Source organism: Callospermophilus lateralis, chromosome 7, assembly GCF_048772815.1.
Source record: "Callospermophilus lateralis isolate mCalLat2 chromosome 7, mCalLat2.hap1, whole genome shotgun sequence".
In the NCBI taxonomy this organism is placed as follows: Eukaryota; Metazoa; Chordata; class Mammalia; order Rodentia; family Sciuridae; genus Callospermophilus; species Callospermophilus lateralis.
The window spans coordinates 53,434,819-53,449,871 of record NC_135311.1 but is presented as its reverse complement, the minus strand read 5'-3'; the positions used below and the strand labels follow the sequence as shown (position 1 = coordinate 53,449,871).

Sequence of the window (15,053 nt, the reverse complement as noted above, 5' to 3'; positions counted from 1 at the left end):
GATTATGTTATAATGTTGAATGATTGTTGAAGTTTGATACTTCTCTTATTTACTTAGATAAGTAACAATGATTGTTTAGCTAGTTTTCTGTCATTTGTATGAGAGAGATTCAGGCTTCCTACCTGTAAAGCAGTGATGTGTATTCATAGGCAGGTAGCAAGAGATAATATATGCTAATATTAAGATATTTTGGGATCTGGAGGCATCAAATCAAAAATATTAACCATTTCATGTAACAAATGCTATCATCTGTTTATGACATCTTGAATATAGTATAAAATGAGCATTTGAAGTCTTATTTTACAGATGGTCTTACATGAAATGGGCTTTCAAAAATAATTGTTGAATGAATGAACAAAGGAGTAAAAGGCAAAGACTACTCCCTGGCTATATATAGGCAGTTAATAATGCTAGATAACAACAGTGTATGGAAGCAAGAAGAGTTTATACCTTGGAAAAATATTAAGTAGCTCCAGTTGTGCCAGTCGTCTTACAAGTAACAGCTATAAAATATGAACAAAATATAAAAACAAAACAAAATGTCTGAAGGCACTTACTAGGAGAATTGCCTCTTGGAAAAGGGAATGATATTGGGTTTTATGATAGCTTGAGGGCAAGGATTAGGTTGTGGAATTCAACTAGGTTAAAATTCAGTTAGAAACCTTAGGGTATCTCCAACTTGAAGAACCAAGTCTGGAGTTTAAAACAACCACAACAGCTGGAAAGGGAGATAAGAAATGTTAGAAAGGAAGGAGACAAGAGATGGACAACCTCAAATTCTGTGTATAAATTCTGCCTAAGTCTCTGAGTGGTGAAGATTCTAAACAGGACAGTTACATTCCGTATTTAAACATCACAGCTATATTCTATAGTTTACTACAACTGAAGGTAACAGTATTTTTGATCACTCTATATGACAAAACCCCGGAATACCATGGGATATATATGTCAAAGACTCAGATCATTCATGAAACTTTTCTGAACACGAGACAACTGATGCTTCCACCTTTTCTCAGGAACTTATAGATGTGTCCCCTCTCTATGGAATGTATTTTGTTATTTTATGAATATTTGTTTACCTTCTCTGGCTTTATTCATTTTCTTCAGCTGCTAAAAGAACATTTTTTAAAAATTAGAATAGAATATGTAAGACTTTTCTCTTTTGTAAAGCTCTATCTGAGAAAAGGGGGAAATGGATATTTTCCATGAAATTTTCCTGAATAAAAGTTTTCCACTTGGTAGACTTTAAAATCAGAGTTTAGAATTTGTTAAATAATAGATTCTTCATCCAGTGTTTATTCTTTATTTTGCATGTTTTCTTAATGTGAAGCCGAAGTGCTATTTGATTTCCTTAACAACATTTTCATTTTAGTTTTCTATGATAGGATTAAATTGCCTCGATAATAAATATTGAAAGTTTCTAGTTCATATTTTCCTGCTCTCTCTCCCCTTGGAGGTACAGCAGCAATAAAATGAATGAAAGAATGAATTAAAGTGAAATGAATTATTTTCTACTTATCTGACATATACTATGTATAAAATTGCCAATGGATAGTTCTAGGGCTGTATTACTTAAGGGTTTTATAGAGCTGAGTCAGCTGAACTGAATTAATGATTGATTTCTAAAAGCTTCCCTTAAGTAAACTTAATCTATTTTTGCCTTTTTATATCCTAGGTGCCCAAACCAGTAGATTATTCTTGCCAACCTTGGTAAGTATTAAAAATGTTTATGTAGCTAAGTTGAAATACCATACCCTTACCTTGAGGATGCCTTAAATGTGGGGGTAGTAAACCATGTTCCATTTCTATTTGTCCTCGCTAAAGGTATTTTCAGATGTAACAAAACATCATAATGAATCCATATATTGCTGGCCTTTCTGTATCTTTATCAGAGAGTGGTGTGTGTGTGTGTGTGTGTGTGCATGTGCGCGCACATGAATGCACTAGACTGTGAATGAAAAGTTTATAACAGCCACAAGAAGGAATGGTGCATAGGTAAATATGTGTCTTGTATTTTAGAAAGATAGATTTCATGAGGCAGAGAGAAAAATATGAATCATTTGAGTATGAAACTAAGAATTAGCTCAAAAAGAATAGTAGAGTCTAAAAATACAATTTGCAATATATAGGAGCAGTAAATATAGCCACATATCTTTGGGTGTAGATAGGTGACAACACTTGGAGGCTGGCAATATAATTAGCAGAATCAAGAATTAACAGTAATTATTTTTTAGATATCTTAAATGTAAAAAATATATTTAAGGTCTGGAATAGTTATGATTGTCATCATAACAATTAATATGTACTGAGTACTTAGTATGTGCTTTATATTATACATGTTTTATTTCATCTTGTTTTTCTAACATTCATATGAGGAAGATTATTATTTTTATTGTTATGGATGAAGAAAGAAAGGTTAGGGCTATGCAGTGAGTGAGTGGTAGAGGCAGGAATCCAGGTTATACCATCTGCACATTGCTATACAGCCTCTCAAAATACAAAACATGAGCATAGTATTCATTTGCATTTGTTTCTCCGAATGTTTTTTGACTCCTCTTAAAATGACTGAATATGTTTTCTCTTTCCTGATGTTTAAGTATGTGCATACAAATGAGAGATCAGGGTACATACAGAAATGAGATATCCTGAGAGTGTGTAGTCCTAATTCACTTTGCAAGTGTAGACACCACCTGAGTTGTCTGATATTTTTTAAACCTTCTGGTTACTTTCTGTGCTATAAGCAGAATGGGAGATGCCAGTCTGCTTTGCAATGCCTTGGAATCCATTGCCCAAGGTATAGGATTCTTCCCCTCCCTCATGCCCTCTGCCTCTTTCAGCATCCACTTCTGCCTTCTGAGTCATTGTCTGCCTTCTCTGCAGTACCCTCTGAGCCTCAGCACAGAGCTTGCTGAAAGTATTGGAGGTTTTCTGATAGAACTGGGAAAGTCATTTTTGCCTGACTTAAGACAATTTCTAGGTCTTAGTTTTTGTGGAATTGAAAACTATAGTCCTGACAAGACTTAAATTTGGACATTACAGCTAATAGCATGGACAAACTGAAAAACATCAAGATCAGATATAAATCATGGCAGTATTATGATTGAAGTCCTTCTTTTTCCTCCTCCCACTTTTCATGTAACTAGGTATTATTGTTACAAGGCCATACCTGAGAGATAAATACTAATGCTGCAGATTACAGACATTTTATGAAACAAGCTTAATCAGGTATTTGGGAATGAATCAGGACTCTTTGTTTTAAAATGCACCCTTGCCAATACATAAAACTCTATTGAAAATATGACTGGTTAGAATAGTATTATTCCTTATGATAAAAAAAATCAAGATGTTCAGACAAAGGGAGAGCCTTAAAATAGAAAGAAATAAAGATATTTCATAGTAGAATTTAAAATTACTTTCCTCCCCTCCCTTGAGCAACCTGGACAGTTTATTCAAACTAAGCAGGCAGTTTTGTGTGAAATGTCTTCTGCTAGGGAACAAAATGATCAACCACACCAGAAAATGGAACCTTCAATTTTAGAAATACTAAACTGTTTAGAGAAAATTACACTGAATGATGGCATGGTAGTTCTCAAGTCACTGAGACGTTGAATACTACCAACTGTATTATGTGCTCATTATTTCCACATTTAAAGGAGGTTGTTTGCACAAGGTAACTTTTGTCTCTTATATAGGCCATGAAATGAAATGGAAAATCAAGGCGATTATCTTCAATAATCTATGTTTTAGGGTGTCAAAAAGCAAAGATGAGGCATGGGCCTAGACACTGGAGAATTACTTGAAAATCTTCATGTAGAACAGGAGATAAATACCAAGGTTCCTACTCTATTTTCATAAATGTAGGCCTTAGGAGTGATACATTCCATGTGTCCACTTGGAGGAAGCTGAAGGATGAGCTACGAAGCCAAGGAAGAGGCATATTCAGAATCCAGGAGAGGGAAGCAAGGGAAGTCTCAAGACCACAGACATTCAGCAGGGTTAGAGAGGAAGCAAGAGATTGGAAATGTTCAAAAGAAGTCACTCCAGAGGGGGAGGAAATCAAAAGAGACAGTGTGAAGCATTGAAATTGTATTATTCAGAAGTTTATTTGAAGGATTTGGAAAGAATTTGTGATAGACATAAAGAATCAACCACCGAGCCACATTCCCAGGCATTTTTAAAATATTTTATTTAGAGACAGGGTCTTGCTAAGTTGCTGAGGCTGGCTTTGAACTTGTGATCCTTTTGCCTCAGCCTCCCGAGCTGCTAGGATCATAGGTGTGCACCACCGTGCCCGGTTTACATAAAATATCTTGAGAAAACAAAAAATGAAGTCTTATGTGATAACCTGCTAAAACTGGGTCAGATGACAGCTCAGGTTTGTAGAGGTTACAGAAAGAGCAAAGAGCAGCACCATGAAGAAACAAGCATTGGGCATTGGGGAAAATGACATTCCTTCATAACGCTCAGGATGACATGTAGTAAACTGTAGTATGAGCATCTTATTTAAAAATATGCAAGTAGAAATAAGGAAAAAAAATTTAAATTCTTCGAACTGATGCTTGGAGCAGGATGTTTGATGTAGTACTTCTCCTTTTGATTATGTTTTTATAGCATAAGTTACCTTTTAAATTGTTTTTGTATCACTTTGATAAAAATGCATTCATCAGCTGGATGTTGCTGAGGTGTGGTGGCACACACCTGTAATCCCAGCAGCATGAGAGGCTGAGACAGGAGGATCCTGAGTTCAAAGCCAGCCTCTGCAAAAAGCAAGGTGTTAAGCAACTCATTGAGACCCTGTCTCTAAATAAAATACAAAAAATAGGGCTGGGGATGTGGCCAAATACCCTTGAGTTAAATCCCCATTACCCACACACCCCAAAATGCATTCATTGCTACTAATTATGATATGTGCTATGACAATAGGGGTACTGTAGTGAGAATAATGGAGTGGAGGGTACAAAATGTATGGTGACTTTCTTTAGATGGAATGCTCAGGAAAACCTCACTCTCTAAACCTGAAGGAATTGTGTTGCTGGAGGGTGTCTTTCCAGACAAAGAACACAGTCTTCCAAGAGACTAATTAAAAAGGAGCTTGATGAATTCTTGGAGCTGAAAGAAGGCCAGAGACAGAGATGAAGGGTGTGGTAAGAGATAAGGTTGAAGAGGTAGGCATGAATCATATCACACCAGGTCCTAGAGTTCATGGATTGTTATAACTCAAGTTACTACAGCATAAAATGCCTTCAGGTCCCCTTTGTATTTGATGGAAACCTAGCATGCCCTCCTTCAATATACTTTTGTTGAATGCCTATATGCATTAAAAATAAATAATTAGTGTAGATTACATTTGGATATTTATAGTTATATGAATCTACGTGTAAATCAGAGAATTTTCTGGACTATTAAGTCATAAAGAGCTTTGAAAGAGAACAAAACTAAACAAAAGCTTTTTTTTTCTTTAATTTCTATTGCCCAAAATCTCTGATCTATTTTTCCAGTCAACATAACACCTATATTTGATATAAGTGGGTCATTAAAGGTCATTCAAGAATATTTTAACATTATATTTGGGGCTTTTATTATGATAGTTTTTATTATTATAGAGTTTGGTTATGTTAAAGGCCCACAATCTAGGAAAAATTGAATTCTGAGTTTGAAAACTATCTAACTTTTAAAAGTAAGTGTTACTTATTATTACAATTTCTTAAGAAAATTAGTTATCAAAATTATGGACTGAAGATGCTCAAAAGAGATTTCATAGTGTATATACAAAAGGTGAAGAGAACATGTTTATGCGTATGCGTATGCATGTGTGTGTGTAAGTGTGTGTGTTTGTGTGTTTCTTCTGAAGGGCAAGTCTTTTTCCACTTGTCCCTAAACTTCCCACATCTGTCTTTGTGACTCAATGCCTACTGGATCCTCTTTTTGTCCTATTTATATATTTCATAAATATTTACTGAGTGCTTACTGTGTAATAGGCACTGTTCACTTTGCTGTGGTTAACTTCGTAGAACATTTGTGTTTTGACATATTAAAGGGATTTTCCAAATTATTTTTAAGCAATGTAATTCATATGGAAGTAAGAACATATCAGATCTGCTACTAAATTAAAATCCTGACAGATTCATATTTTTAGCCTCTGTTCCCTTTCAGTTACATTATCCAAATTTTCCATGTTATTGTTTCTTACAGGTATGCTGGAGCAATGGAAAGATTGCAGGCAGAGACTGAACTTATTAATAGGGTAAATAGTACTTACCTTGTGAGGCACAGGACCAAAGAGTCAGGAGAATATGCAATTAGCATTAAGTAAGTAGGACAAGTACTTTTACAGAAATAGATTTCCTGTTTTCATAATTGCATAGACCATCTGACATGTATAACACTGACGTTGAAAACCGAGATTCTAATTGCAGCAGAAATAATGCATCTATTCAGACAGTTCATTAATACTTGAAAATATCTGTTAGAAAACAGTAATAAGTGTTATAGGCTGCTAATTGGCATATTAGATTTCTTTCATAACATTATATTTTGTTGACTTGATGTGTGTATATTTCTAATAAATTCTAAGTATATATTAGGTTTTGTCTTATTTCTTTTCTGCTTCTCAAACTTAACTTTGTAAATTAAGTATAATCATTAGTCAAGTCCACCCCCATCCTTCCTTCAAATATTGGTCGTATCTTCAACCAATCTAGTAAATATATTTTGTTAATTAGCTGTCACCATTGTATTGGCATAGTTATATATTTTGTCTTCGGAATTAATTCTTATAATGTTATTGGGGCATGCCCTCTGGTAATTATTGATTTCTACTGATTAAAAACACATTTATATTCATAAGTTATTCATTGCCCATAGGTATAATAATGAAGCAAAGCACATCAAGATTTTAACAAGAGATGGCTTTTTTCACATTGCAGAAAATAGAAAATTTAAAAGTTTAATGGTAAGCATCGATTATTCCTTTTCAATCTTTGATCCCTATTTTTCTGTTGTTAGAAAGGTCAGTTTAATTCTATAGTTTCTTGGAAATTTTGCTCACCTAAAATTATTTAAAGCAAATCATAGTATAGTTTTGTAGCAGAATTCTAAAATGTCTGATTTCAAGAACTCCAATGAAGTTTTGTAAAAAATTGTTCAATGTAGATTTATCTCTTTTTTATTTATTTTTTAGGTGTAGTTGTCAATACCTTTATTTTATTTATTTATTTTTATGTGGTGCTAAGGATTGAACCCAGGGCCTCACAGGAGCTAAGCGAGTACTCTTCCGCTGAGCCACAATCCCAGCCCAAAATTGTTTAAACTACTGTCATCTAAGTTTGCAAGTTTGGGATGGTATTTTAGAGTCTATACTAGTTATGACTCTTAGAACAACAGCAATTTCAAGTATCAACTTTCAGTTTTTAGTGTGGGTTTCGGTGTGTGTCTGAATGACATGCAGCAAACTTTTAATATGCTCTTCCTCCCTCTTCTTCCTTCCTTTGCCTCTGTTTCCTCATTCAGCCAGAAGAATATTATAAGTTATGACACAAAGAGTTGTAATTAATAAAATGCCACTCATATTTAATTAAGTTCATTTCAGACAAGATGTAAAGTCAACTGGAAACTTCTGTGTTTATATTTTCTACTAATCTATATTTTTTGTTCAGTGGCTCTCATTATCTTGGACAATTAAATATTAATATGGTAATAGTTTTTTACAATACAATTGATATTTCATAGGAATACTTATATCCTAAATATATTTAAATAGAAATAGTATGTTGTCAAATTACTTCATATCAGCAAGGATTATTTGATTAATTCATACATTTTTTAAAAATATATAATTTAATAATTTTATTAGCATATAATAATGCTTATTATATATGTCATATATAATGCATATATATCATTATTTATGTATTGCTAACAGTAAATAAATGTTCATATTTCTTAAAAATGGTCTCAAGTCTGTTTCTCAAGCCTGGTAGTTTCTTAAGAAAATGAACAATTTGGATATAGAACATAAGATGCATCTGTACCTACTAAGAACCTTCAGTAACATTGAGAAGTATCACTGATTGACTAAACCATCCATCAAATGATACATACTACATCTTTCTGGAAAACATCAGAAAGTACTTTGCAGACGTTAAAAGTAAAACTGAGTGTAAGTGGGGCTGACAAAAGAGGCCAACTTGAATGCCTTAGTTGAAAATTTAAACTAGCTTTATGACAGTGACCAGAATTTTAAAGAAATTGAAACATTTAAATTGAAAGCAAAAGAAGCCACCCTCTATGGACATAAATATCACATATCAAATTCAGAAGCTAAGAATGAGCAACATGGCCGTGTCCTAGAAATGAAAACTCTGTCAAATTGGTAACCAAGATCCAGGCAACCTCCCTGCCGGAGTAACTTACGTTCCATTGGAACAAGCAAGCTGTGCAGAGAGAACTGGAACAGCGGAGGTTCTTCATAAGATGAAAACCTAGGAAGGAGGTGGCAAGTGGATGCACAAATAACGAAGGACAGACACATGATGAAAGCACGCACAGGGCTCTCCACATCTCTGCAAGACATGCCAGTGTGAACTTCCACCTGCGGAACTTCCTTGGATGGTAATGAGGCTGCCCCACAGTATTATAGTTCATATGGCACTTAAAAAAATGCTGCAGGGCGAAAGATGACTTCCAGCCTTCCACACTTTGGAAGCAGCGAAAGGAACTCCCATCAGAGGAAATGAGCAAAGAGGATGAAAGGAATAGCCACTGGAAAGGGCCAGTCAATTTAGCTTTGCATCACCTGGGTTCAGCTTTAGGAACTTCTTCAGTGATGAAGGTCAGATGTGAAAAGCCAGTAACCCCACAGCCACCTGGATGGGTAGAGAGATCCCTGAGTTCTTATCTACATGTAAAGCTGTGATTATAGTAAAAACAATCATGACCTGACTTCAGATCATTGATGCTAGTGAGCATTAAAGATTTTGCTTCAGTGTTCTGGAAAAGAAATTAAGAATATTTGTCTTTGAGCTGAGATAAACTACTCTTATAAAACAAATCTCAGAAATGCCATTGTTAGAGACACATGTATGTATTTTTTTTTTCTCTTTATATCTGGGGATCTTTTGCAGAGAAGCACATTTCACAGTGGATTCAAGGGAGAGGGAAATTAAACAAAGCTACAAGTGAGACTAAAAACTAGCAAGAAGATGTAATTGTGAAAAGTTAAGAAAGGCTAAGGAGCTGAAAAGTTCAAGTATCAGAAAAGTCCTTTGGCAGGTGTAACAAATAAGCATGAAAATTGCTGAAGAGGCTCCTGAACTAGGTTGCAGATCCCCCCTTCTTTCTGTTTCTGTTCATTCATTGAGCAAATTTATACTGAGCCTTTTCTGTGTGAAATCACTGTGGTTTTGGAGAATTAAAAAATGACTTGACTCATCTAAAAAAAGCTTACAGGTTAGTAAATACATTTGTACCCAGAACCTCACAATAGTACTATCCTTTGGACCTATGCTGGAAAATTGGGGATACTGGGTCAGAAGGGGTGGTTCAATCCCTCTGTAAGAAGAGGTTAAGAGGTATGGGGGCTTCTTAAAAATCACAATCATCTCACCTCTGAGAGATCCCTCTAATCATGTTCGTTCTAAATAATGCACTTTGCATTACAGTGGTCTGAAGCTTTGAGTTGTTTCTTAAGAATAGTTCAGTGTTCCATTGTCATGGTGTTAAAGTTAAGTTCTACCTATGAATCACAACAGGGCCTGGAAGTAATTTTTATTTGGAAACACAAAGCAGACGCTGGAGCTTATTTTAAATCAGCCAGTTCTTCAAAAAGAAGGCTGGCCTTAGGTGGTTGGGACCAAACCTTTTCCCCTTGGGTTTCAATAGCTTGGTTAATCAAAATCTTTGTGTTTCTTAGTCATTAAATTCAAATCCTAAATGAATTTCTGTATCCAGATTACAAGGCATTAATTTTGTTCTAATTTTCATGTATGCCAGACCATCCATGTCCAAATGCTGTTTATAAACCATCTCCATTGCCTGTTTCCTTGGTAATTGCAATGACTGGGTCTCATTATTTTTTCAGAGAGACTTGAATTGTTGACACTGCTGTGTCAGTGTGAGATAAGGAAAGCTTAGCGATTTCTTTTGTTTAGAGTTGCCTTATTTACTTGTTGTACCTGAAGGTCAATGACTGCAAAAGCAGGGGTGGATTAGACTAAAATACAGAAAGCATAAAGGCATAGATTGGAAAAGATCCATGGTGGCACTACTTAATTCTGCTCAGAGACATGTAGGAAGATTTACCCTCATAAGACTGTGAAAATGGAACGAAAATATCTTCTATGCTTAGCGAAGTGTTAAAGAGTGTCTTGAAGCTTACTAAGCTGCATGACCCCAAGCCTTGGAAAAGTCATTTTTTTTCTTCTGTAAAGTTTGGAGGGAGGGAGGAGTATTAAATGATTACCAAATCCCTTTTTCAGTATAATAATTCTATAGTTCCTAGCCATTTTTTATGAACATTAGTTAATAGTAATTCATAACAAAATACATAGAATTCATATCACTGCCATTGAGATCAAATGTTAATTCAAAGCTATTGTCTTATTATTCTTTTCAGGTTTATTTTCATAATGCTAATATTTCACTCAATCTAAAGACTAAGAGAATACCTCTCTGGTATCATTTGCATCAGCAACATAATATATAGATGTACTATTCTTCAAGAGGTCTATTTTAAAAGACAAATTATTCTTTGTCTTTAAAAAAATTTATAGAAATATTCATCACTAAGTTGAATTTAATTCCTGATTTAGCCTTAGCAAACTGCATTAAAAATTACCACAATACAATGCCATATTCTGATGGTTGGAAGTATTTTGAAGATACAGACTAGTCTCTGTTGCTTTGTTTCTTTTTCTCTATCTTTAAAGATTGGTCAGATTCCACATTTCTTTTTTTCATCAAGCACACTCATTATCTGGGCCAAAGGAAGGAAGAAAGTTAAAGAAGTTAAGAAAGTTATCATGTGAGTTAGACCCTAGCATCTGAGAAAGCAAAGTTTGTAGCACATTATGGACTCTTAACAAATACCACTTCCCTTTGCTTCCCCACTTTTTGATTTTTATATCTACATTTGTCATGTACTATTTGCTAATAATGTGATGTAGTTAAAAGCTCAAACTTTGGAGACAGACACCAGTTTTGTGACCTTACACAAATCAGTTAACCTCTCTGAGATATGAGCCTCAGTGAGGATGAGGCCCACCTCATAAGGTTCTTGAGTGAAAATTACAAGGGAGCCTGTGAGGGCCTGGCTCATGGGATAGTGGCAGCTGTTATAATTATCCACACATGTCAGGCACTGTATGTATTTTTCCTTATAGCCTGTGAAATGGTTTGTTATCTCCACTTTATAGGAATAAGGATTGAAAAAAGTCTCCATTTACTTTATCCAGTGCTTTGTCTTTATGGAGGTGTTTGTTTGTTTGTTTGTTTGTTTTTTACTTTATCACCTTGGTGTGTCTCTCAGCCTGGCTCTTCCACCTAAAACGATCCTTCCCCATTTATGTCTGTTGAAATTTTACTTGGTCTTCAGTTTAATCTAAGGTGTCTTCATCCTGAAGCCTTCTCTCATCCTCCCCATTGGACACACCACAGGAAGTTCTCTCTGTGCCTTCAAGTTACCCAAATTCTTCCATTTTCCCTCTAGGAAGAGACTCCTAGAGAGTGGAGCCTTGTCTTTATAATCTCTGTGACCCCTGATACTCCCAGCACAGAGAAGCCCACAACATACCTGAGTTTAGTCATAACTAATAAATCACTGGTGATTCTCTCTTTCTTCTTTTGGGTGTTTTTTGGCCTAATTGATTTGTTTTAGGAACTTTGAACATAACTGCTGAATGGAATTATTGAGTCAATCAACAGTGTGATTTTTTTTAGAAGAAATGAGATTCTTTTCCACTAATTTTTAAAGGTGCTGTAATACAAGCACCAAATAATTAGGTTAAGAGTGAATTTTCTTTTATTTTCATTTTATATATTTGTAAAAAGCTTTATAATACTCATCTAATGATAAGGTACATTTCCCATTATGAATTAATTATTATTCAATTTTGGTTTCTATTAGAGGGATTAAGATTTCTGCAGAATTTATGAAACCAACATGTAAAAAGAAATTTCCTGAAGTTTTAGTCTGAAAAATGGTGGATGATTATGACATTGGAATTAGATATATTTAAGGCAAATTAATCATAAATGAAAATTGGACAAACTATATTATTCACTCCTGTGAGTATACTAGGGGATATATAGAGCTAAAATGGGTACCAACACTTTGTTATAAACCAGAAACACTGTCGAGTAGCATTTTTGCATTATCAACTTTTGTTTACCATGGAAAAATACATTTAGTGTCAAGTGTGTTTTTTGCCATGTTGAAAGAAAATTCAGGAAACTAGAAATTGCTATATATTAAGCAAGCAGCTGTTCCTTTTATTTTTATTTAGAAAGGCAAGTATTTCATGAATAAGAACAATAATTACTACTCTGAAATGGAGGTTTGGTATGGTTTCTTTTCATTTACCACATCTGACTGAAGACTAACAAGATATTCTATATCCATGAAGAGCAATACAGGCTAAGTCTTATGATAAATGTCCTGAGTAACAAGGACAACTCCCAGGTAGGTTTGTGTACATCCAGACAGTGACAAAAGATCATCATTCACTCACTTGTCCATATATATGGAGGACTTAAGGCTAAGTTGATCATTCTTATATATTTATGTGTTCAGGAGTTTGTGTGTTTGAGAACAAATGCATCTTTATAAAAAATAAATCTTTGATTCGTTTCCAGGAACTTGTGGAGTACTACAAGCATCATTCTCTTAAAGAAGGGTTCAGAACTTTAGATACGACTCTACAGTTTCCATACAAGGAGCCAGAACATTCAGCTGGACAGAGGGGTAATAGAGCAGGCAACAGCTGTGAGTATTATAATTGAGAATACGATTTGCTGTCACTTAAGGGTTGGAGGCAAAATAGCATTAAACATCTTCATTCCAAACTTTGAAATATAACCAATTAATATGCTAATGCAATGAGCAAGGACTTTTTTCTGGAGCTAAGCAGAATCAGAGGGACCAACAGGTTTATGTACATGTCTAGTTTTAGGTGCTTGTGCCAAATTCAAAATTATGTTAGCATTAAAATAGCCAAAATGTTAATGTGTAAAGTTTTATGCTATTCTCTTTTATATTAGCCAGACTTTTTAATTTACAATTAATATTGGTGGCCATAATGCTGTTTGAGGAATAGTATTTAATAAAACTGGTTTACAGCTCTCCCCATCTAGTATCTCCTGTGTGCTTATGGTCCCATTTCAAAGACTACCTTCAGGATATGGAAATGGCTAGTATATTTTGTTGGCTGGAAGTATTTCTAAAACTGCATTTCAGCTACTATTTTCAGAATGAGCATCTGCCACAACTAGCTACAAAAGATTAGCATGCAAACAGAAACCTGTCATGTTTTAAACGTGAGACCTTGACAAAACTTTTCCCCACTCACTGTTTAATGTGACATAATCTTCCTGGAGATAGATATGGCATGTAAAGAGAACTTTGTGATGAAAAATGTGGAGAAGAAAGTGTGCTTTCCGGCCCTTATTTTGATATGATTTTTTTAAAAAATAAATAAATCTGTTTTAAGGGAAAAATGAAAACAATTTTATTACTCTTAGAATCTTTAGCCTAAGCAAAACTGGAAGCTCTAGGGGTACTTGAAAACAGAATTTGCAGCTGTTTAATATAATTTTAACTTTATTTTTTCCCCTAAAAACAGACACTAAAAGGGAAATAGGTATACTCAGGGTTACAACAATGTCGGTAAAATTTCATACACTTCAGTAAAAGTAAATATGCAAGTAATTTGTCACATCAGCTGACAGGCTTTTTCTTATTTGAATAGCTCAATAGCTGTTTTCTCTGCAGTGATCAGCAACACATGCCCAACACTAAACAGTGAAAGTAGTAAGAACACACTTTATATTGAAACTTTAAATACCTTTAAAATTTTATCTATTTTTAGCCCAATATGACTCAACTTATCTTAGATTATCATACAGTCTATAACTTTTACTCATTCAAAAATGGAAGTTTCCCCTAAAGAAAACAGCTTTTCTACAAATTTCCTTGAAGTCTGTCAAGGTTCTGACTTCTCCCTCTGAATAAAAGAGAATTTTCCATGTTTTTTTTTTCCTCTTTACCTTTCTAGCAGCAGACATAATACAACTCACAGAGGAGATCAGTTTCACCCAGTCCTGTCTGAGTTGTTCACTCAGTTCTAGAGCCCCAGGGGTGAGAGCTGGGCAACCACGGAGGACTTATTAGTCTTAGGAAGGCTGTTAACCTGTGTCTGTCTGGTCCACTGCAGGCCCTTTGTCAGAGCTTGGCACATGCTTAGGATCAGAGAACGTTGTCCAGCAATAACATTGCCTAACTTTATAATTTTGTCTTTAGTGTTTATGGGAGTATTTAGTACTCAAACTTGTTTAGCAGCCAGGAAAGGAATTATAGACTGTATTGTTCTTTTTTATTTTTAACCATAGCCAAAAGAATAAATTTGAATATCCATGCTAGCTTACAGAGCCATTTTCCAAAAATGAGTATGAGTTCAAACATCTGTACCCTATCTTTTCAGCAACTTAAACCACTAAAACACTTTTTTGATTAAGAAAGGAAGGCAAGCCACTCATTTAAAATTTAATGTAAGTTAAATATAAAACTATTGATGAATAAAACCAAATATAATCCAAAAGGTCTTTAGAGAGACTGACAAATAAAATACTTTACACAGACAAGGCATTGTTCTGGTCCTGGGATATAGCAGTTAAAAAGTAGAAGTCCTTGCCTTTAAGGGGCTTAGCTTTTGATGGGGAAACTCAGGAAAGTCTGGGTTAGGGGAATTAGATTTTTTTTCTTTTAATCATAAGAAGTAATTCACTTCAGGTGTGGTGGTACATGCCTATAATCCTAGCAGCTCGGGAGGCGAGGCAGGATC

At 34.7% G+C, this 15,053-nt stretch overlaps 1 protein-coding gene across 2 annotated transcripts in view; it reads left to right on the top strand.

The window, feature by feature from the left end:
• Vav3 (vav guanine nucleotide exchange factor 3) overlaps positions 1–15,053 on the top strand; it is a 359,269-nt gene that overhangs the window by 324,138 nt on the left and 20,078 nt on the right. For both annotated transcript variants that reach the window (XM_076861720.1, XM_076861719.1), the window contains exons 22-25: positions 1,676–1,710; positions 6,193–6,309; positions 6,865–6,952; positions 12,850–12,979. In XM_076861720.1, the coding sequence (XP_076717835.1) occupies positions 1,676–1,710; positions 6,193–6,309; positions 6,865–6,952; positions 12,850–12,979 (370 nt within the window). The remainder of the gene's footprint in view (positions 1–1,675; positions 1,711–6,192; positions 6,310–6,864; positions 6,953–12,849; positions 12,980–15,053) is intronic.